At 45.4% G+C, this 21,969-nt stretch overlaps 1 protein-coding gene across 1 annotated transcript in view; it reads left to right on the plus strand.

Annotated features, from left to right (window-relative positions):
* ALDH2 (aldehyde dehydrogenase 2 family member) overlaps window positions 1–21,969 on the plus strand; it is a 30,371-nt gene that overhangs the window by 4,441 nt on the left and 3,961 nt on the right. The window contains exons 2-12 of the mRNA XM_017675701.3: window positions 4,810–4,914; window positions 5,998–6,138; window positions 7,209–7,288; window positions 9,382–9,493; window positions 9,998–10,126; window positions 10,569–10,682; window positions 12,376–12,478; window positions 13,016–13,200; window positions 15,458–15,622; window positions 17,201–17,358; window positions 19,850–19,964. Coding sequence (XP_017531190.2) covers window positions 4,810–4,914; window positions 5,998–6,138; window positions 7,209–7,288; window positions 9,382–9,493; window positions 9,998–10,126; window positions 10,569–10,682; window positions 12,376–12,478; window positions 13,016–13,200; window positions 15,458–15,622; window positions 17,201–17,358; window positions 19,850–19,964 — 1,407 coding nt within the window. The remainder of the gene's footprint in view (window positions 1–4,809; window positions 4,915–5,997; window positions 6,139–7,208; window positions 7,289–9,381; window positions 9,494–9,997; window positions 10,127–10,568; window positions 10,683–12,375; window positions 12,479–13,015; window positions 13,201–15,457; window positions 15,623–17,200; window positions 17,359–19,849; window positions 19,965–21,969) is intronic.

Raw genomic sequence — 21,969 nt, forward strand, 5'->3', positions numbered from 1 at the left:
AACAACAGCTTATTTTAAAGGAACACAAATGCCATCTAATACCTCCTGCCCACCTAGAATCTGTGGGGACATACCGAGTTACAGGTGACTGAACTATAAGAATGTCTTGGGTATTAAGATCAAGTTAAGACCAGGTGTGTGTGCTGTAGACATGTGTATGTGTCCCCGATCCAGTGATCATCAGTACTGGACACTTATGATCTATCACGCCCTGTGCTGAGGACTTGTACCTGCATTTTCGCCTTTCATCCTGCCAGCCACTCTATGAACCAGGTATTGCAGCTGTCCCATCTCACGGATGATGGGACCAAGGCTCCTGGAGATCAAGTTCACATTAAGTAAGTAGTCAATATAAAACAATGGCTCAAACTGAGCTCTAAGTCTAACATGCGCTGCCCTTGGCCACAAGATGCAGTGCCTTATAACCAGGTGCCATGGTCAAAGAAGGATGTAAATATGTGAAATCAGAAGGAAGGAGCAGTGTTTTGTGTTCACAGCACTGAGATTAGAATATAACTGCTCAATACATATTTATTCAAGGCATGAATAGATTCATGAAACTATATTTATAATTTTGTGTTCCAGTAGCAAGGAATGGGAACCTAATACTTTCACTCAAAAGAGCCTTTTTGCAATGAATTTGGGAGTTAACGTGAATAGGAGTGTGGGGACATGCAGAGAGTGTTAAAACTGTCCACAGGAAGTGATTGTAGCAAGTTTGAAGTTGCCAGACCATGAGCCCAGAGGCATGTTGACAAATTTAAACCATGCCTGCCTGGCAAACAGTCCACAGTAGAATGGACCCTCCCATTTTGGAAGTGGTGAAAATCCAAGAATACAAAACAAAAGGCCTCTGCAGATGAGGATGGGAGGGAGGGCTGCAGTCAGGTGCCAGACTGTCTCCAGCAAGGCAGGGGTGGAGTGGGGATTAGGGAGTTGGGGAAGTGGCTGCCCTTGGCCTTAACCTCAAAGTAACCAAGGTTTCTAGATGATTGTGTGGAGAACTGTGAATGTGTGTGGCATTTAACTTTTCTCCTTGGGATTTTGTAATACAAAAGATAGCATAGGCTTTCTATTGGACATAACTTACCTGCCACTGAAAAAGCACACACCACAGGAATCACCCCAAGATAGAAAACCACAGCATGTGTGCATTCCAGGGATATAGATTTCTGAGGTAACAGACCCCTAATTCTTTCAGGCATCAAAGTTTCAGCTAAGTTTTTCTAGAATGTGTCCTGCATCCTTAAATTAGAGTTACTGAATGTCTCTTAACCTTTTATTAGAAGCCTTAGGCAGATTAGGACTGTCTGTTGCCTGGGGTGGAGGTGGCAGTGGAGTAGTGCTCTGAGCTTGCCTCCGTTAGGGGTCCTGCAGTCCTGCTCTCAGCTATGCTGTCCCTGCCGCAGCTTCTCAATCCCCCACCTCAAGTCTGCAGTTTGTACCTGAGGCAGCCAAGGACCATGTTATCCCATGCAATTCTAATTTCTGTACAGTAATATGCCCCAAGTTTGTAAAGATGCATCAAAGGATGTTTGCTGTAGCAGCACTGTTGGGAATAGTGGAACTTGTCCTAAAAGTGCACTTGAAAGAGAAATGGTTAAATAAGCTGTGGACCATTCCTGCTGAGGAATGCGATGTTGCTTAAAATAACGAAGCGGATCTGCTTGTGAAACAACATCTGAGATACACTGTCACCAAGGAAAAGCAAGTTACCAAATAGAAGGTCCACGATGCCCACTTAAGGATGTTCCCCATGTCTGTCTGCTCCCTCCAGACACAGCGCCAGCAAATCCTGGCACACGGTCCAGAGGTACCTGCTCACCCCACCCACTCCCTCTGCAGCCTCCAGGCCCTCGCAGGTCCTCCTGTCCCCACGCTCTTCCTTCAGGTTCCCCCTCCTGTGCAGCTGACCCTGTGGGTCTGTTCCTCACTGCGGCCTGTTTGCTTCAGCTTCTCACATTTTGTTTGTTAGTTGGTTGCGTCTCTCCTCCCAGGGCTTTAGGTCAAGGAGCCAGAATTTTGCTGTTTCACTCTGCTCTGCATAGCAGTGGTGCTCAGTGAAGCATTATTGACTGCATGGATGAGTGATGCCAACTTTTGCAAAATAAAGCAAGGTGTACTTATTTAAATGTATGGAAAATAGAGCATTTTGATGGAAAAGTTCCATGGGTTTTGTCAACAGTCCAGATTCAGAGTGTCAACTCCTGATGTTGCTAGGATATTGCTCTCTTTCTAGAGACTCTGATGAGGAAGTGTGAGCTGGGAGGACACCCTCACAGGGTGACCGAGTTAAGCTTGTTACGTAAGTCAGGCCTTGGGTTTCAGGCCGGGAATTATGAAACATTTGGCCTTGCATTTATTCAAGGGAAACTGCTGTGAAACTTAGAACTGAAGCAGAGCTCTGGCAGAGGCTCCGTGAGAACTATGTTCTCTCTGCTCCTCCCTGTGAGTCACTTTCCCTCCATGTTTGCCAGGACGAGGTTGATTCTTGAGACGGGAGTACTTCTGCATGGCTTGACTTGGTCAAGTCCAACTTGCACTGAGGTCCACCTGGCTTTGAGCCTGAGCTTATTTTGCCACACCCGTTCCCCCCACTGGAAGCCACTTATCTCCACTTGCCAGCCCTCATGCAGGAAGAATCAAAGGTGTCCTTTCCCTCAAGATTAACGATCAACCAGCTAACCTGAAACCAAACAAACATACTTCCAAAGAATCTATCTGATGTCTACCATGTTCTCCTGACAAACGCCGAAAGCCTTTTGCTGTAGATGCACAGCTGTAGACCTGCCATGAGGGTGGGGTAGCGGTTGTGCTGAAATCCCAAATGGGAGCCTGGAAATGTGATCCCTGCAGTCTTTGCTGACCGGCTCCTGTGTCACCTGGTCACTGCGGTCATGGTCACAGACTACTCCTCGTGAGGCTCGGCGCAGACACTTGTAACCCTCACGTGCCACTTTATAAGTGGGGGTGCTACAGTGATTCCCACTTTATAGATGAGGAAATGAAGGTGTGGGGAGGGGAAGTGCCTTGCCCCATGTGACACAACCAGAAGTGAAAGAACCTGGATTCATCTGGATGCTTATCTTGACCCCTGCTCTTGACCACTGAGCTGGGCCAGCCCTCCCTGGGCCCTGCTGGCCCTGAAATCTGCCCTGGCATGGTGGCTTGGTCTTGTTTACCGTCCCAGACTCTGGCCTGGTGTGACTGGACATAACTCCCCCTGGGGTCCTAAGTCAGAGCTGGGCTATGTTGGGAAGCTGGGGCCAGGGAGAGCCCTTGATGAAGGAAGGCAGGGAGTGAAGTGCCTGAAGCTCCCAGACCCCAGACCAGCTTCCCCTGCCTGATGGGGGCGGCTTGCTGGGAAATTGCTTCTCTGGGCTCCCTGAGGCCATCACCTGGCCCTAGAGAGCTGAGTGAACTTTGGCACTTGATTAAGCAGCTTTGGGTAAGGGCCATTGCTCTGAGAGAATGCAGAGGTTTCTGTCTCCCTGACAGTGGCCTTATAAACCCAGTGAATCATCTCCTCCTAGATTTGCTCATTGTTACTCCTCCCAACAGCAGCAACAGTGACTGCCATCCAGCCCTGATCTCCCAACTCCAGCTCGGGCTCTGGGGAAGGCCCTCCTCTCTGGCCCCATCTCCTAGCACTTCCTTCCTAGCTCACCAGTAACTCTGGCCGCTTTTTTTTTTCTCAAATGCACCAGACTTAACTCCTGCCCCAAGGGCTTTGCAGCCTGCTGCTCACCCTCCTACTCTTCCCAAGGCTGGTCCCTTTTCATCAGTCGGGGCTCCAGGTAAGGTCTGCTCCTCAGAGAGGCCTACCCCGACCCCCGCTGAAGTTCTCTGTTTCCCCACTTTGTACTCTCTCTGGGTCCTGCTGTTTTCCTTTGCACATAACCCCTGCAATCTGAGGTTGCCTTTGTGTATTTGATTGCTTCTTTGTTTTCTGTGCCCACCAGAACGCCAGCTCTATGAGAGCAGGGTCCTTACTGGGTTTGGTTTCCACTCTGTCCTCAGCCCTAGAACAGACCCTGGCCCATCACACATGTTCACTAAATATTTGTTGAATGGATGAAAGAATAATCTAATTCGGTTCTTAAGACAACCTTGTGCAGGGGTGTGGTAGAGGAAAGATGGTTGCAGATTCTCTGCTGCTACTCCCAAAGAGCAGTGGAAGTCCTCTCCTCTCCCTCTGAATCTGGACTGGGCCTGTGGCTCACTTTGAACAACAGAATTTGGTCGCAGAAATGAGGCCCTGTGATGTTTGAACTAGATCTTAAGAAGCCTCTCAGTTTCTGCCTGGGCCTCTTGGAAGACTCTCTGGGGAAGCCCGCTCTTGTGTGAGAGGGTCTGACTGGCCTGAGTCCACCCAGGTCCACCAAGCAGCTATGCGCTGCCGGACATGAGTGAAGAAGCCACCCTGCACGCCCAGCTCTGCAGCACATGAGCACGGCCTGCCCGGCTGAGCCCAGCCAGTGGACACAACTGTGACAGAAAGAAATCATTTAAGCTACTAAGTTTTGAGGTAATGTCACACAGCAATAGATACAGACAACTGATAGGGAGGGAATCATTTTTCAGAGCAAAGAAACCAAGGCACTGAAAGGTCAAATGACTTACCCAAGGTCACTTGGCAGAGTGGGCACTCCAGCTTGGGTTGTCTCCAACGTCATTTTTAACCTCTAGGCCACATCACTCTGAAGCTAATCCGTATTTGTTCTTTCTGAATTTTTTTCTTTTAACAGCCCTGGTGGTTAGTATCTGGTTGAGAGCTGGTCCTGAGAACTTTCTTCCTTCTCATTGTAGATCTTCATAAACAATGAGTGGCACGATGCCGTCAGCAAGAAAACTTTCCCCACTGTCAATCCATCCACTGGGGAAGTCATCTGTCAGGTTGCTGAAGGTGACAAGGTGAGAACCGGTGACTTATCTTGGGGCAGGGTTGAGCAGCGTCAGGGTCAGGCCAGGCAAGGATGGTTTCATTTTTTTACTTTATATGTTTTTGTATGGTTGCAACTTTCTTTGTATTACTTTCATAACTAAAAAATGTGAATTACATTTTTTGAGTAAGTTAATCAACAGGAACTTTTCCTTGCAGACGAAGGTGCTAGACTGTATCTGGTTTCAGTCACTCAGACAGTTGTGGAATTGTAGACTGGGAATTGAATTTGAGAACATCTAATCCAGTCTCTCCTTTCCAGACCTGGAAGCTTAAGGTCAGCGAAGGGAGGTGCACAGCTGGATGGAAATCTTGTAGAATTTGGGTCTCCTGGGATCTAGCTCTGGTGTTGGTAGTATATTTTGTTTGAATTATATATACTTGTAGTAATTAAAAAATAGCAATAGTAACTTTAAAATTTAACAATTAGACTTTTAGTAAAAATATTTCATTTTCTTAAATAGAAGAGGCATTAAAAATAATTCAGGAATGCCTCCTACCCTCTGCTTTAAGACAGTCTTCTATAGTCCTACCTTTGCTGAATGCAAATGTGAATATTTTTCTGGCTTTTAGGATAGTCTCATGGTAAAATGTGTTTATTATAAATGAACACTGTGTTCCCCACCTCCTGATACATATCTCCTTGTATGAAAAATGCTGTGTTGATTTTACTGCTTTTCCAAGGAGACGGAAGCTGGCTAAACCTGCACTTGGTGGAGATCAGCAGTCATTTTAGAAGGAATGGTTGTTTGCTGGGCTTGCTTTCTTAGGAAGAGGGGGGAAATGGTCAAATCCTAAGCACCAATCCCTGGATATCTCTCTCTCTAAAACTCTTTGGGGGATTTTGAAATGAAAATACAGAAATGGAAACTGTCAGAATCCTCATTCCCTCTGTGACTCTTGGAAAGGAGAGTCAAAAGCTGGTCATGTGGAGCCCTTTGAGGTTGGGAAGGATTGTTTGGGGCACTGACTGAAGCCCCTGTGGGTACACTGGGTGTTACTTGGAGGCAGTTGTTGCTGAGAAGGCCTGAGCTACTGTGGTGGGTGTTTTCCAGGAAGATGTGGACAGGGCAGTAAAGGCTGCCCGGGCTGCCTTCCAGCTGGGCTCACCCTGGCGCCGCATGGACGCGTCTGACAGGGGCCGGCTGCTGAACCGCCTGGCTGATCTGATTGAGCGGGACCGGACCTACCTGGCAGTGAGTTCTGAGCCCCTTCCCGTCTCATCCCACACGGAGAATGGGCTCAGAGCATCCCATGGACAGCTGGGAAGGGGCCACATTGCCGACAAGTAACTGGACAGAATGGCATATGTAGGCTGGCCACCTTTGGGGTATGCTCCTTTACCAACCAAGGAGCCTCTCAGTGTGTCCTCTGATGGCTGAGAAAGGATGACGGGGAGGAGGGAAGCAATGGTGGAGAGCATTTCCAGGATAGAGACCCCCAGGGACGGACATCTCTCTCAGAGCCCCTCTTTGTGGTGGGCCTTCTCCCTGGCTGCCAGAGGCAGAAGAAACCAGGAAGCAATACCCTCCCCTCTCCCCAATCTAATCTAGAGTGAACCTTCTAGAAGGCAAGTTATACTATGGCGCTCTACTCTTAAGCCCCCCATGACATTGTGTGTCCTTAGGATGAAGTCCTGTTGGTCATGTAGTCAGTGTGGTCTACAGGCCCCACCTGCAGGACTGTGGCCCTCACCTACACAGCTCAGCTCACTGGCCTTCCCTCAACTTCCTGACTTTCAGGCTTCTATGAATGTCAGGGCCTTTGTACATGCTGTTCCCTCTGCCTGGGGTGCTCTTCCCTTTGTCATCATTAGTACCTTCTTCTTTGCCTAGTTACTTCCTACATTTCCTCCAGGTTTTAGCCTAAAGGGTAATCCTCAGTTGGAGTTTCTTAGACAGGTTGGGCTGCCTGGCCTTCACCTTTCAAGCATTCTTAGCGCTTGTGATTAATGATTCATGTCCTTATTCACTGGCTCTTTGCTGATAAGCTCCACGTTTGTTTCTGGATATGGAATAGTGCAGACATTCCATTTTTAAAAATGTGCTTGTGAAAAGACTGAACGAGAAGTTGGTGCATCATCCTCCCTCCCCCAGCCTTTGGAGAGGGAAGGGCAATGGCCCACAAATGCCTCCACATTTGGTGGCATAAAGTGGCCACCAGTCCTTCTCAGTCCATGCTGAGCCTTACCACTGTTTGTTACCCCATTTGCTGTGATTCATTTCTGCACCAGCACATCTGTGCTGATCTTGTTTCCTTTTCTCAGGCTTTGGAGACCCTGGATAATGGAAAGCCCTATGTCATCTCCTACCTGGTGGATTTGGACATGGTCCTCAAATGTTTCCGGTATGGGCTCAGGCTTCCTGTTCTCTTTTCTTATTGCACCAAATGGTTGGGAATGTTGCTGGGGAAGTAGAAATAGAATAAGGTAAAAGGATCATAGAAATTGGAGAAACATGTTCTATTATACTCCATCTTAAGGAAAAATCCCTCAATGTCAAAATTGTAATTTACTCATAAATGTTTTCTCTTTCTTCTTTAGTCAGTTTTAGTAATTGATGTGTTAGTTGGAATTTGTCCATTTCATCTAGGATGTTTAATTTGTTGGCTACAGTTGTTTAGTATTCTCTTATAATCCCTGTAAGGTCTGTTTAATGCCCCTACTTTCATTTCTGATTGTAGTTTTTTGTGTCTTCTCCCTTTTTTCCTTCCTAAAGGTTTGTCAATTTTGTGAATGTTTCCAAAGAAACAACTTTTAGTATTGTTGCTTCTTTCTGTTGTTTCCTTTTCTCTGTTTCATCTATTTCTGCACTAATTTTATTATTTCCTTCTTGTCAGCTTTGGGTTTAATCATGAACATTTTAATGACCAAGAAATACAAGATGAAGAATAAGAGCTTTGTCAGGGCCCTTTGGGTTGCAGGTAACAGAGACTCAGCCCAACTTGGGCACTATGAAGAGTACGGGAGGGTCTTAAAATCCAGAAGGCCACTGAGTCTTACCACTGTCCACCCCTTCATTTTTTTTTCATTTTCTTCATTTACTACATTTTTCTCTTGATTACCCCCAGGCTCCTTGCAGGGCTAGTCTACATGTTGGAACGTGGCTTCCCACATACAGGCTTGCTTCTGTATGTGTGATTCCAGCCAGACCTTAGTCCTTATGCCAAATTCAGGGGCCAAATTGGCTGGTCTTGAGTCTGACCAGCTGTGAACTGGGTGGACAGATCATTGTGCAACTCATGGCTGCTCCCCTTGTGACCACGTGACCATGTGGATGAAGTGGAGGAGAAGTAATGCCAGAAAAAGTGGGGTTGGACAATATAACAGAGGTTCTCAACCAGGGCAGTCATGTCTCCCAGGAACAAAGGGCAGTGTCACAATATGGGGGGAAGGGTGTTACAGGCATCTAGTGCATAGAGGCCAAGGATATTGCTGAAAATCCTACAATGTATAAGACAGCCCCCACAGCAAAGAACTTACTAGCCCCAAATGACAGTAGCGGCAAGCTTAGAATGCTCTGCAGGGATGCTCCAGAGAGAGTAGCCTTGTGACTCTAAGGCAGAGTCCCACTCCCCTCTGAATTGTAGGAGCATGTCTTTGTGCTGATTAAATAACTATTCTGGGTCATACAAAGCACAGGTAACACAGACCTGGGAGGAAGGTAGCAGTGAAGCCCTAAATTATACAGATTGGCAACTCCCTGGCTATTTTCCTCCCCATGTTTAAACCCAGATCGTCTTTGGTCTCAGGTTAGTCTTGCCAGACATACTTGTCTCAGAAACATTTCTTTTACCCTATACGTTTCATGTTTTCCTCATCTTTCATTTTTCCTTCTTCCCTGAAAATATAACTGCTACGTACTGAAAACACATGGCTATTCTTTTCTCTCCAGCATTAATTTGCTGTGCTTTTCTGTCACTTGTGTCTTGGTGTGTCTAGACAGTAAGCTTTATGAGGATTAGGGCCCAGTTGAGGATTTGTTTCTGGTGACTGTCTTTTCAATTGTAGTACAGTGTTCCACATGCAGAAAGTACTGTCAGACAGGTTTGCACTTTTTCACCAGATCCTATCCATGGTTCTTGTATGCTAATCTGTGTTCGTTGGCTGGTTCAGCAGTCACTTTAATAAATCTGAATGTTTATGAAAAATATTGATTCCTGGGCATCAGCCCCAAAGCTCCAGATTGAATAGGTCCCAAGTAGGCCCCTGGAATTTGGTGTTTTTTACAGGCAGCACCCGGGGTGATTCTGAGGCTTAGAGGTTAGTTAGCTAGAGGGGATTATCATGACCTTAGCAGTTATTTAAGGCTTCTGGGAATAAGCCAACAGCAAGGGCAATTATCAGAAAGACCCAATTGGACTAGTTTGGGCCTTCTCTTTCTGCCAAGGTTTACAGGGATCCCTGACAGTCATTAAGCTTGGATTTTTTTTTTTTTAAGTTACTATGCCGGCTGGGCTGATAAGTACCATGGGAAAACCATTCCCATCGATGGGGACTTCTTCAGCTACACCCGCCATGAACCTGTGGGGGTGTGTGGGCAGATCATTCCGGTGAGTGTTAGCCTCATAATAAATAAATGAAGGTTTATCAGGAGTGCCTTATGATGCAGCAGTCTCAAACAGGCTCACTGGAAGAGTGGGAGTATTTGTGGGTGATGTTGGAAGATGGCCTGGGTAGTGGTTAAGAATATGGGCCAACCAGTACTGCCATGCCTGAACTCTGTGACCTTGGGCAAGTCACTTATCCCCCTAAGACGTGGTTTCCTTGCCTGAAAGCAGAAGTGAACATAGTACCTGTCTTGGGCTGGTAGGAAGGACTGCAGGCCATGACTTAGCATGGTGCCTCACACATAAAAACACTAATGACCATGAGTTGCTATTATCATCATCCACTACCTGCCTTGCCCATTAGTCTTACACCTATGATTGAATTGTGGGGGGAATGCAAGGTGTTCAGAGAGCTCGGCGCTGCTTCTACTCTCTAGGGTGCTACTTCCTGCTGGCTGGTAGCTCTTTCTCGGCTGAGATTTTGGGAGCAGCTGTTCTTTATTGCAGTGGAACTTCCCACTCTTGATGCAAGCATGGAAACTGGGCCCAGCCTTGGCAACTGGAAACGTGGTTGTGATGAAGGTGGCTGAGCAGACTCCACTCACCGCTCTCTACATAGCCAACTTGATTAAGGAGGTGTGTCCATCTTGACCTCTAAATGCCCTTGTACAGGCTTGCTGTATAGGAGGCCTGAGGAGGGGCCTCAGGCCCCAAAACATAGTGGGGGCAAGTATTTGCTGAGCAGGTACTGAGTGCCACCTGCTAACCACCACCCCATACTTCAGCCAAAGTGGCCCCTCTTACCAGTTTTCTATAGTGGGCTTCATTGCAGGACCTATTTGAAGAATGAAAATTGTTCTAAGCTAAAGCCATTGCGGGGAGAGGCAGTAACCACAGGAAACCCCGCAAAGCAGGTTCCTTGCTATACCGTTTAGGATTCCTTAACAGTACCCCACAGGACTGGCTTCTGCACACCTGTGTCCTGCGCAGACTGCTTTAGCCTCTCTGGGAAGCATATTCCTATGTCCAGGACCTTTGGAGTAGAATGACTTCAGTGTCCCTGGCTGTTTGTCCACAGGCTGGCTTTCCCCCTGGCGTGGTCAATATCGTTCCTGGATTTGGCCCCACTGCTGGGGCCGCCATCGCCTCCCATGAGGATGTGGACAAAGTGGCCTTTACAGGCTCCACTGAGGTAAGGCATCTCTAGGGCCTCAAGCATGTGGCATGTTTGGCTCAAGCTCCCAGTTTTCAGAGGATGATTCATTCAAGATTAGCCTCTGGGCACTGCATGGGGGTTCCACCCTTAGGACTGCCTCTGAGTAGCTCAAGTGAGGGGCCTCATGTGTGTCAGCAGGATTGTCAGGGTCAAGCCATCTGTGGGTTGGTGGACACTCCATCTGCTGTTGGGGTGGCTAGGGGCTAGCATTCCATATAGAATGAAGAAGCTAAGACTGTCTAGACTTGATAAAGCCAACAGCTGACTGCCTGCCCAAGGTCAAAGCACCTCGGCATGTCAGGCTCCTTGACTGGCACTTCTCTGGTGATTAAAGCGGGTGGGCTTCAGAAAAACATGAGTTCAAATCCTGGCCTTGCCATTATGACATGGGATGATTCACTGAATGTCTATGGGGCTCCATTTGTTGTCTTTAAAATAAGGATGGCAACATCTATGCAGTACAGATAGTATGTATGATGTAATGGGGAAATTAATGTGCTTTGGAATCAAACTGTTTTAGCAGCACTTACTAGCTGTGCAGTCTTGGCCATGTCACTTAGCCTCCTGAAGCCTCTGTTCCTCATGTGTAAAATGGGGATAATAACTGCACCACCTCACAGGGTTGGAGGGAGATAAAGCTTATGAAATGTCCCACAAACGTCTATCCCACACTAAGTGCTCAATGAGTGAATGAATGAATGAGTGAGGCTGCTCTGTGTCAGGCGCCAGAGAGACAAAGATAAATGAGATGCTGGGGGATTCCTTTAACATAAACTCCTTGATTTGTAATCTCCAAAATTCCTTCTTAAAAGGTACCTTTCTCCTACCTTTGAATTCTTGGAAGCCTTCATTGCATGACTTAAGAGAAGGTACACTGAGTAGTGTAATTAATACAATCTTTAAACACTCCCCCTGAGATAAAGAGCCTGCAAACATTCAGCCTGTATAGTGATGGGGGTGCCAGGGGGGCAGATGGTGGCCAAGATAATGCACTCTGGGTTCTCTCTGTGCTTTGCCACTGCTTAAATGAATGCCTCAAGTGGATGTTGAGGATCTTACAGAAAGGATGGTTTCCTCACTGAACATGCATTTATTCAACAAATAAGTACAGTGATGGCTTGAGTCAGGCTCTGGGAATGTAGAGGTGAGAAGCACCCCAACCTTGTCCTCACAGAGGGTGCCATGTACTGGGGTCCACACTCAAAATACATTGGGAAGGAGGCAGGAGAGTAGGTCTGAACTGGTGTTGGATGCAGGCTTCCTGACTGAATTCTGATTGCACATTTACCACCTGTGTGACTTGGAGCAAGTGACTTGACCACTCTGAGCTGCAGTTTCCACATTTCTAAGTCAAGAAAAAGAGTCACCCCCACCTCTTTTATAATAATGGATTTAATAATGCACACAAAGTACTTAGCACAGTGTCTGGTATGTAGCTAGCGCTCAGTACGTAGAAGGCACACAGCAGTGTTGGTTACTGTCATTGTCATCCCAGGAGTTCAGGTAGGTGGGGCAGCAATGCCAACTGAATGTCTAGATATGGTGAAATTCTCCAGGTCTCTTGTAATCCAGCCTCTCCTTCAAGCTACGGGGTCCTCTGTTCTGTGTCTATGAGACCATTTGTTTTTTTTCCCCCAATGTGAGCTTGTCTGTTTCTGCTCCTCAACAGGTTGGCCACCTAATCCAGATTGCTTCAGGGAACAGTAACCTCAAGAGAGTAACCCTGGAGCTGGGAGGAAAGAGCCCCAATATCATCATGTCAGATGCTGACAGTAAGGTTTGGGGAGGAGGTCTGGTGCTGAAGGTAGCCCTAGCTGTCCGGACTCTGGTTCACTCACTCCTGCCGTCTTCGGTGTCTGTAGGGATTGGGATGAGGCTGGATTCCCAGCACGGCCCTCATGGCCCTTTGACCTGGTCTTTCCTGGTTCTCTCCTCTTTGCTCCCTAAAATCCAGCCAGGCCAGACTCCTTCATTGCCCACCAGGCTGCACACATTCTCTCAGGCCAGACTACTCTTCCTCCCTCATGTCCTTCCTGGTGCTGCAGAGGAGCTCCCGGTTTGCTCTCCCTGAGGGAGCCTTCCTTGACTGCCACAGGCTGGCTGTAGAGGTTCTCTTGCTGCTATTGTCTGTCTGCAGCTCGGGCTCCACCATGAGAAGGGAGAGATTGGGTCAGTCTAGGTCCAGCCCAGGGCCTGGCACCCAGCAGGCACCAACACTAGTGGTGGTGTGAATGGGTTAAGAGAGTATGACGCCTCTGGGGCCAGGGCTGTCCTGTTTCACTTCTCACGGTCACCTCCTGCCTCCCCAGTGGACTGGGCCGTGGAGCAGGCCCACTTCGCCCTGTTCTTCAACCAGGGCCAGTGCTGCTGTGCAGGCTCCCGAACCTTTGTGCAGGAGGACGTTTATGCTGAGTTTGTGGAGCGGAGTGTTGCCCGGGCCAGGTCTCGTGTGGTTGGGAACCCCTTTGACAGCCGGACGGAGCAGGGGCCCCAGGTAAGCCCAGCAGCTGCAGGTGGGTCTGGCATCTGCAGCCAGCATGAAGCAGGAGAAGGGGCCTCAGAGTCAGGTGGGCCTGGCTTCAAGGCTCGGCTCTGCCATGTACCAGCTATGCATCCCTGGGAAGCCATAGGCCCTCTCTGAGTTGTCTTTCATCTGTAACATCTGTCTTTCCTAACTTGGAATGTGGCTGTGAAGTGGAAATCAGCAATGGAAAGCACTCTGTAAATTATGTACACATAATAAATACACAATAATGTACACAAAATAAATGTGCAAAAGGGGCTGTGTGTTTCCTGGACCTTTGCTGTCCATAAAAATGCACAACTGTTTGTTAACTGTGGTTATCTCTGGGGAGTTTATACTCTTTATGGGTTTACTTTATACTCTTCTGAGCTGTTTGATTTAAAATATGTATTTTCTTTTTACCATGAGTAGTATGTATTCACTTTAATGAATAAAACTATAGTCAGTAATAATTATAATAAATAACAGTTCCTCTTCCCACAATTTCCTCTTACACCCTAGTCCTATTCCCAGTGAGTCCTGAGACCCGGCCTATGCTGGGCTCACCCTCCACAGAGCTCTGTGCTGGCCTCTTCCAGCTATCTCCCCAGAGGCAAACAGTCCACAGGGCCAGGGATGCTCCAGATCCCATAAGTCCCTGCGCCCACTTCTGGGGACCAGGGGGGCAGCTCTGCAGGCTGCATCCTCCTGAGGGTCTTGTGCTGCCGATGTCCACTTCCCAGGCTCCAGTGCTGGCCAAAAGAGCCTTTTATAAAATCAATAAACTTTATTTTTAGGACAGTTTCGATTTATAGAAAAAAGCAGAAAATACAGTTCCCATATTATACCCCCACTCCCTGTTTTGCCTGTTATTAATATCTTGCATTAGTGTGGTACATTTGCTATCACTGATGAGTCAATACTGATATATTATTGATATATTATTATTAACTGAAGTCCACAGTTTATGTTAGAGTTCATTCTTGGCATACATTCTATGGATTTTGACAAATGTATAAAAATTGTATCCATTATCACAGTATCACCCAGAAGAGTTTCACTGCCCTAAGTCCTGTGCTCCACCTATTCACCCCTTCCTCCCTCCAAACCCATTTTTTTTACTGTCTCTCTAGTCTAGCCTCTTCCAGAATGTCATATGGTTGGAATTATATAGTGTGTAGCCTTTACAGATTGACTGTTCTCAGCAATGTGCATTTAAGGTTCTTCCATGTCTTTCATGGCTTGATAGCTCATTCCTTTTATGGCTGAATAATACACCATCATATGGATGTACCACATTTTCTTTATCCACTCATTGGCTGGTGGACACTTGGGATGGCTCCACTTTTGGCTACTGTGGACTGTGCTGCTGCTGTGAATCCCAACATCTGTTTTTCTCTCATTTTTCTTTGTGCTTCATGGCTAATTATTCACATAATACAAGCTTATAAAATTTTTAATAAAAAAGTGTTTAAAATAAAAAATAAGGCCCTTTGCTCCCCTCCATGTTCATTATCCACAGGTAACCCCAAAGTTATGTTTTTGTATGTTTGTTTTAACAAAAATAGGGTTACATAATACGTATTCTATAAGTTTTTCCCCTTTTTTACAGAATATCTTCATCTATCTGTCAGTTCACAGATCTGTTAAAGATGGCATAATATATATTATATACATGTACAATAATTATTTTAACCCACCCCTCTACTGATGTGTACTTAGAATTGTTTCTGTTTTGCTTTCATGCAACCTATCTTGTGAATGTCCTTTGTGACATGCAGAATAAATTCCTGGAGGTTAAATAGCTGCATCAAAGGGTATGAACATTTAATGTTTTGACTGATATTAATAAATCATTTGCCAGAAGAGCTGTGCCAGCTTATAGTCCTTTTTTAAAATTGAATTATAATTGAATGACATTGTATTAGTCTTCTAATAGTGTATAAATACTATAATGTATGTAACATACCCTTGCCATAGATGAATTTTCTTACTATTTTAAATATTTAGTAATCTCATAGTTGAAAAATAAAATCAGTGGGTTTGATACACATTTCTTTAAGGGCTTATGAGGTTCACTGAACCTTTTTCTTATGTTTATTGGCCCTTTGTAGTTCTGCCTGTGAGCTTTGCTTATTCATGACCTTGGTCCTTTTCTCAGTTGTTTGCCTGTGTGGTTCTATGCCTGAAGCTACAAGAGGCCTCATTCTAGCATCTCCCTAATATTGATGGGCTTCTTCTCCCGCAGGTCAATGAAACTCAGTTTAAGAAAATCCTTGGCTATATCAAATCTGGGAAGGAAGAGGGGGCAAAACTGCTGTGTGGCGGAGGCGCAGCTGCTGACCGTGGCTACTTCATCCAGCCCACTGTCTTCGGAGACGTGCAAGATGGCATGACCATTGCAAAGGAGGAGGTTAGCATGGGGCCAGTGTTCGGGGGATGGTTCCCGGGAGGAGAAGTGGACAATTCAGTCCTGCATCTTGACACCATGACCCATCAGCTGGCTTTGGACCGAATCCTTGCTCTGTGCCTAGGACACATTTACAATTCACATCTGATCTTGTCACACTCCTCTTATGGCTACCCACTGTCTGGGGGAGCTTCTAAATTCTTTGGCATAGCCTCTAGTCCTTTTTTGTACTGGTTCCTGCAAGCCATGAATCAAGAAATGACTTTGCCTAGCCCTTCTCGTGGTCTCCATATGAGCAGGACATTGAACTAGACCAGAGAGCTCTGTGTGATTCATCATTCATTTCACAAATACTTGTTGAATGCCTACTATTGTGCCAGGCTCTCCACAGACCCTAGAGATCCAGGGGTGACCAAGAGGTGTTCTCTGCCCTCAGAGTTCACACTCACTCCACTTCCTGAAGCTCCACTCACTCCAGGTAGATTGAGACCTTTAGTGGTTCTATGTAGGGAAAATATTACGGTGCCACTCCCTTTCATGTATAAATCAAAATAAAATAATGTTAAAATGCAAAATCAGGGTAAAAAAGGCCATTCTGAGTTCTTATTGCATCATGACTACTTTGATGCTTTTCTTGGGGAAATTTCAAATATAAATTTTTTCCAGAGAGGTAGGTGATGTCTCTGCATTTGCTAGTGCCTGAAGTCCATAATACCTGCCCCGTCTCAGACCTTGCTCCAACCACGATGAGCTGCTGGCAGTCTTTTCCCACCTCCATCCGGACTCCCTCCATCCTAATTCCTTTAGTGGAGAATGGATGTTGGGTATGCTTGTGTCTGGAACTCCCGCTCCTCACTCCACTCCAGTTTGGCCAGTTGCTGCTCCTGTGGTATCACTCTTGACCATCCCTTCTTTGAAGGCTTCCCTGACACCCTCTCTCCACTGCTCAGTCAGGCCAGGTCGCTCCTCTGGGCTCCCACCATTCCTGACACTGCTTGTAACCTAATCAAAGGATTAGAATGGAATCTGATCACTTACAGTTCCCCCAGTGCTCTTCCCTGGTAGGGGGGACAGCGGCCACACCCTGACAGCAGCAAGCACACTTAGCTGCCTTGTCTTGGTTTCTACAGCTCATTTCTCCACTGAAAGGAAGCAGGAGTCCTTGAAGAAATGGTTCATTCCAAGAATAAGGCAGGGAACGTACAAGATAAATCTGAGTATCTTGAGAGCAGAAACCTATTTGGTTCACAACTGTTTCTTCAGCATCTAGTGAGTGCCTTGCTGAATGACTGACTTCAGCTCTTTGAAACTACATATAACATGCCAGTAACCCCTACCTTGTCGGGTCATTTAGAAATATGGTATATGAAGCACATGGCACATAGCAGGTAACTGATCCCCATTAGATTCCTTCCCTTTGTGTTTGAATAAACATGGAACCTGTTATCTCCCTCTGGAACTATTAAGGTATGTCTGGGTTCTTACTACCACATCTGGAATCATCTGCTCAACACTGTGAGAACTGGACAGCATGGGGTTCCATGTCTGCTTGCACCCTCCCACTATGCTCTCTTACCCCAGATATTTGGGCCAGTGATGCAGATCCTGAAGTTCAAGACGATAGAGGAAGTCGTTGAGAGAGCCAACAATTCCAAGTATGGGCTGGCTGCAGCCATCTTCACGAAGGACTTGGACAAAGCCAATTACCTGTCCCAAGCCCTACAGGCTGGCACTGTGTGGTAAGAGCCTCCCAGTAACCCCTTAATTCCAGGCAGGGATTCCCAAGCCAGGATCTTCTGGAATCCACTGCTCATATGCCACAGTTTTGGGTGCTGGGCTCAGTTCCTCTTGGGTCAGGGTATAGTACAGCAGATAGATTAGAGATTTCCCATCTCCTCTTCTGCATGAGATGGAACTTTCCTCTAGTACGATGCCCACGCACCGATTCTTGGGCAAGCAGATGAAGGACTGGAGGCTCCTTACAAGCTGTAACATGAGGAGGAGACCAAAGTGAGTGCCTATGCCTATGTAATACTGTCTTAAAAGCTTAGCACCTACTTTACACCTACTTGGGTGGTGTAATTAAAAAAACAAAACAAAACAGAATGTTGGTGAGGATATGGAGAAATTGGAACTCTCACACATTGCTGGTGGAAATGTAAAATGTTGCAGCCTTTATGGAAAACAGTCTAGCAGGCCCTCAAAAAATCAAACATAGAATTACTACAGGATTTAGTAATTCCAGCCCTAGGTATATATATATCCAAGAGAAATCAAAACACAAATTCACACAAAAAAGTGTAACTGATTGTCAGAGCAGATGATTTGCAACAGTCAAAAGGTGGAAATAACCTAAATGTCCATTAGTAGGTGAATGGATAAACAAAATATGGTCTGTCCATGCAATGAAATATGATTCAGCCATAACAAGGACTGAAGCACCGATGCATGCTCCAACATGGATGGACCACAAAAGCATGATGCTAAGTGAGAGAAGCCAGACACAAAGGATCACATACTGTATGACTCCATTTATATGCAATGTCCAGAACAGGCAAATCTATAATAGAGACAGAAAGTAGATCAGGGGCTGAAGAGGGGCTGAATGGGAGGTAACTGCTTGTTGGGTACAGTGTTTCTTTTTGGGGTGAAAGGAATGTTTTGGTTTAGAAAGAGTCATGGTGGCATAATATTTGGTATATGCTATATATATAGCACTACATTGTACACCTTGAAGTGGTGAGTTTTAAATTCAATTAAAATAAAATAATTTAAAAAATTGCAAAACAAAAAAAAAGCTTAGCACTTAATTAGCAAAAATGACCCATTAAAATGGGAAGTTCTTCTGTGGTCCAGTCTGTTACTAACATCTATCTGTAACCACATCCTGAAGGGCAAGGGGACCTACAGCTTTTTGCATGTGACTTGCTTTCAGTTCCTACACAGCTGGTTTTTATGGTGGCTCTACCCATCCGGTTTTTTTTTTATAAAGGTATCATTGATATACAATCTTATGAAGGTTTCACGTAAGCAACATTGTGGTTACGACATTCACCCACATTATCAAGTCCTCCCTACACACCCATTGCAGTCACTGTCCATCAGCATAGTAAGGTGCTATAGAGTCACTACTTGTCTTCTCTGTGCTATACTTCCTTCCCCGTGCCCCCTCTACATTATGTGTGCTAATCTCTAAACCCCTTAATCCCCTTATTCCTCCCTCCCCACCCCTTTCCCTTTGGTAACTGCTAGTTCCTTCTTGGGGTCTATGAATCTGCTGCTGTTTTGTTCTTTCAGTTTTGCTTTGTTGTTATACTCCACAAATGAGCGAAATCATTTGGTACTTGTCTTTCTCCACCTGGCTTATTTCACTGAGCATAATACCCTCCAGCTCCATCCATGTTGTTGCAAATGGCAGGATTTGTTTTCTGCTTATGGCTGAATAATATTCCATTGTGTATATGTACCACATCTTTATATCCATTCATCTACTAGTGGACAATTAGGTTGCTTTTATGTCTTGGCTATTGTAAATAGTGCTGTGATAAACATAGGGGTGCATATTTCTTTTTGAATCTGGGATCTTGTTTTCTTCTGGTAAACTCCTAGGAGTGGAATTCCTGGGTCAAATGGTATTTCTATTTTGAGTTTTTTGAGGAACCTCCATACTGCTTTCCACAATGGTTGAACTAATTTACTTTCCCACCAACAGTGTAGGAGGGTTCCCCCTTCCTGCATCCTCACCAGCATTTGTTGTTAGTCTTGTCGATGTTGGCCATCCTAACTGGTGTGAGGTGGTATCTCATTGTGGTTTTAATTTGCATTTCTCTGATGATTAGCGATGTGGAACATCTTTTCATTTGCCTGTTGGCCATCTGAATTTCTTCTTTGGACAAGTGTCTGTTTAGATCCTGCGCACATTTTTTATTTGAGTTATTTGCTTTTTGGGTGTTGAGGCGTGTGAGTTCTTTATATATTTTGGATGTTGACCCCTTATTGGATATATCGTTTACAAATATATTCTCCCATACTGTAGGAGGCCTCTTTGTTCTAACGATGGTGTCCTTTGCTGTACAGAGGCTTTTTAGTTTGATGTAGTCCCATTTGTTCACTTTTGCTTTTACTGCATCCATTTTTCTTCTCAATGAAATTTTAGAGCAGTTTAGGAGGTCTGAGGGGTGTAACACATATCTCCCAAGAATTCTTCTGAAATCTCATTTCAAATTATAGGGTCAACTGCTATGATGTGTTTGGAGCCCAGTCACCATTTGGTGGCTACAAGATGTCTGGAAATGGCCGGGAGCTGGGAGAGTATGGACTGCAGGCATACACGGAAGTGAAAACCGTGAGTATGGTGCCTTCTCAGCCCCTGCCTCATGCTGGAGTCCATTAGTATTTATTACTAGTTTCTTGTTTTAAGCTACAAAAGAGGGTAAAGACCCAGTCTCTACTTTGTTGTGAGAGAAACAACTAGAGTCTGACCACCAGTATGCCTATAGTCTTTTGCTGGGTTTTGTTATATGCCAAGTTCTATAAAAACCGAAAGGAAGTAGAGATCCCTGTGGGCTGTAGTAGCGAGAAGCTGCTAATAAGCAGTAGGGCATTATCTATCAAGTACTATAAATATACCCATATCCTTTGATTTTGTAATTTCAGTGATAGGACGATAGCCTGAAGAACTTATCAGAAATATAAAGAAAGCATTATTTCTATAAATATTCATCACTGCATTGTCTGAGAGGGAAAAATCAGATGTGGTAAAATGCCCAATAAATTATATAACACCCAAATATCCTGGAGCTATTAAAACTATTTTTGTAGAATATTTGATATGGAAAAGGCTCATCCTTTAAAAAAACAGGATACAAAGCAATATATGCAGAGTAAGTTCCATTTAAAAACCATGTATGTATATATATAAAGACTCAGATAGCTTCATTTATAAAAAAGAAAAAAACAAGCGAGGATTAAAGATGGTAGCGTGAGAGGTGAGACAGAGGCTTCCTCCTAAAACCACACATATGAAAATATAATTAATACAACCAATCCTGAAAGAGCACCAGGAAGGAGGACTGCGCCAGATTGTATACACCTGGAGAAAAGAGCAGACCTCGTGGAACAGGGTAACGTACTGGAGCTGTGGCCCGCTGTGGCCCGGCAGGACCCAAGCCCTTCCCCCACCCCAGCTCACTGGCAGGAGGAAGAGAAACAGAGTGGGGAGGGAGTGGAGGCCTGGGACTGCTGAATACCTAACTCTGGAGATCTGCTCCGGGAGCACAAACCTACATTTCATGGTGCTTGCATGGTACTCTCGTGACTGGGGGGTTGGAAAGCTAAGACAGGCAGAATTCCTGGAGAGACTGAGATGCCAGCCACTTGTGGAAAGCAGGGATCCATATCTGGCTGCTCTGGGACAAAAGAAAGGCAGGCAGTCCTTAGCAAGAGAGCTGCTAAAGGGGCAAGGATTACACAGGGCTTAGTGCTTAGGAGAAAGGACAGGTAGACAAAATTGTCCGGGTGCACTCTGCTCAGCAGGTTGGGAGCTTTCATGATCTTCAGGTGCTACAGCTCCCTGGCTGGCTACACAGCTCCAAGGACCCCTCTGTGATGTGCAGCCTACAAAATTGAACTGGTAGTCAAAAAACTACCTAAGAACAAAACCCCTGGACCAGATGACTTCATCACTGAATTTTATCAAACATTTAGTGAAGACCTAATACCCATCCTCCTTAAAGTTTTCCAAAGAGTAGAAGAAGAGGGAATACTCCCAAACACATTCTATGAGGCCAGCATCACTCTAATACCAAAACCAGGCAAAGACACCACAAAAAAAGAAAATTACGGACCAGTATCCCTGATGAACACAGATGCAAAAACACTCAACAAAATATTAGCAAACTGAATTTAAAAATACATCAAAATGGTCATCCATCATGATCAAGTAGGATTTATTCCAGGAATGCAAAGATGGTACAATATTAGAAAATCCATCAACATCATCCACCACATCAACAAAAAGGACAAAAACCACATGATCATCTCCATAGATGCTGAAAAAGCATTTGACAAAATTCAACATCCATTCCTGACAAAAACTCTCAACAAAATGGGTATAGAGGGCAAGTAGTACCTCAACATAATGAAGGCCATATATGACAAACCCACAGCCAACATTATACTTAACAGCAAGAAGCTGAAAGCTTTTCCTTTAAGATCAGGAACAAGACAAGAATGCCCACTTTCCCCACTTCTATTCAACATAGTACTGGAGGTCCTAGCCATGGCAATCAGACAACACAAAGAAATAAAAGGCATCCAGATTGGCAAGGAAGAAGTTAAACTGTCCCTGT

Source organism: Manis javanica, chromosome 15, assembly GCF_040802235.1.
Source record: "Manis javanica isolate MJ-LG chromosome 15, MJ_LKY, whole genome shotgun sequence".
In the NCBI taxonomy this organism is placed as follows: Eukaryota; Metazoa; Chordata; class Mammalia; order Pholidota; family Manidae; genus Manis; species Manis javanica.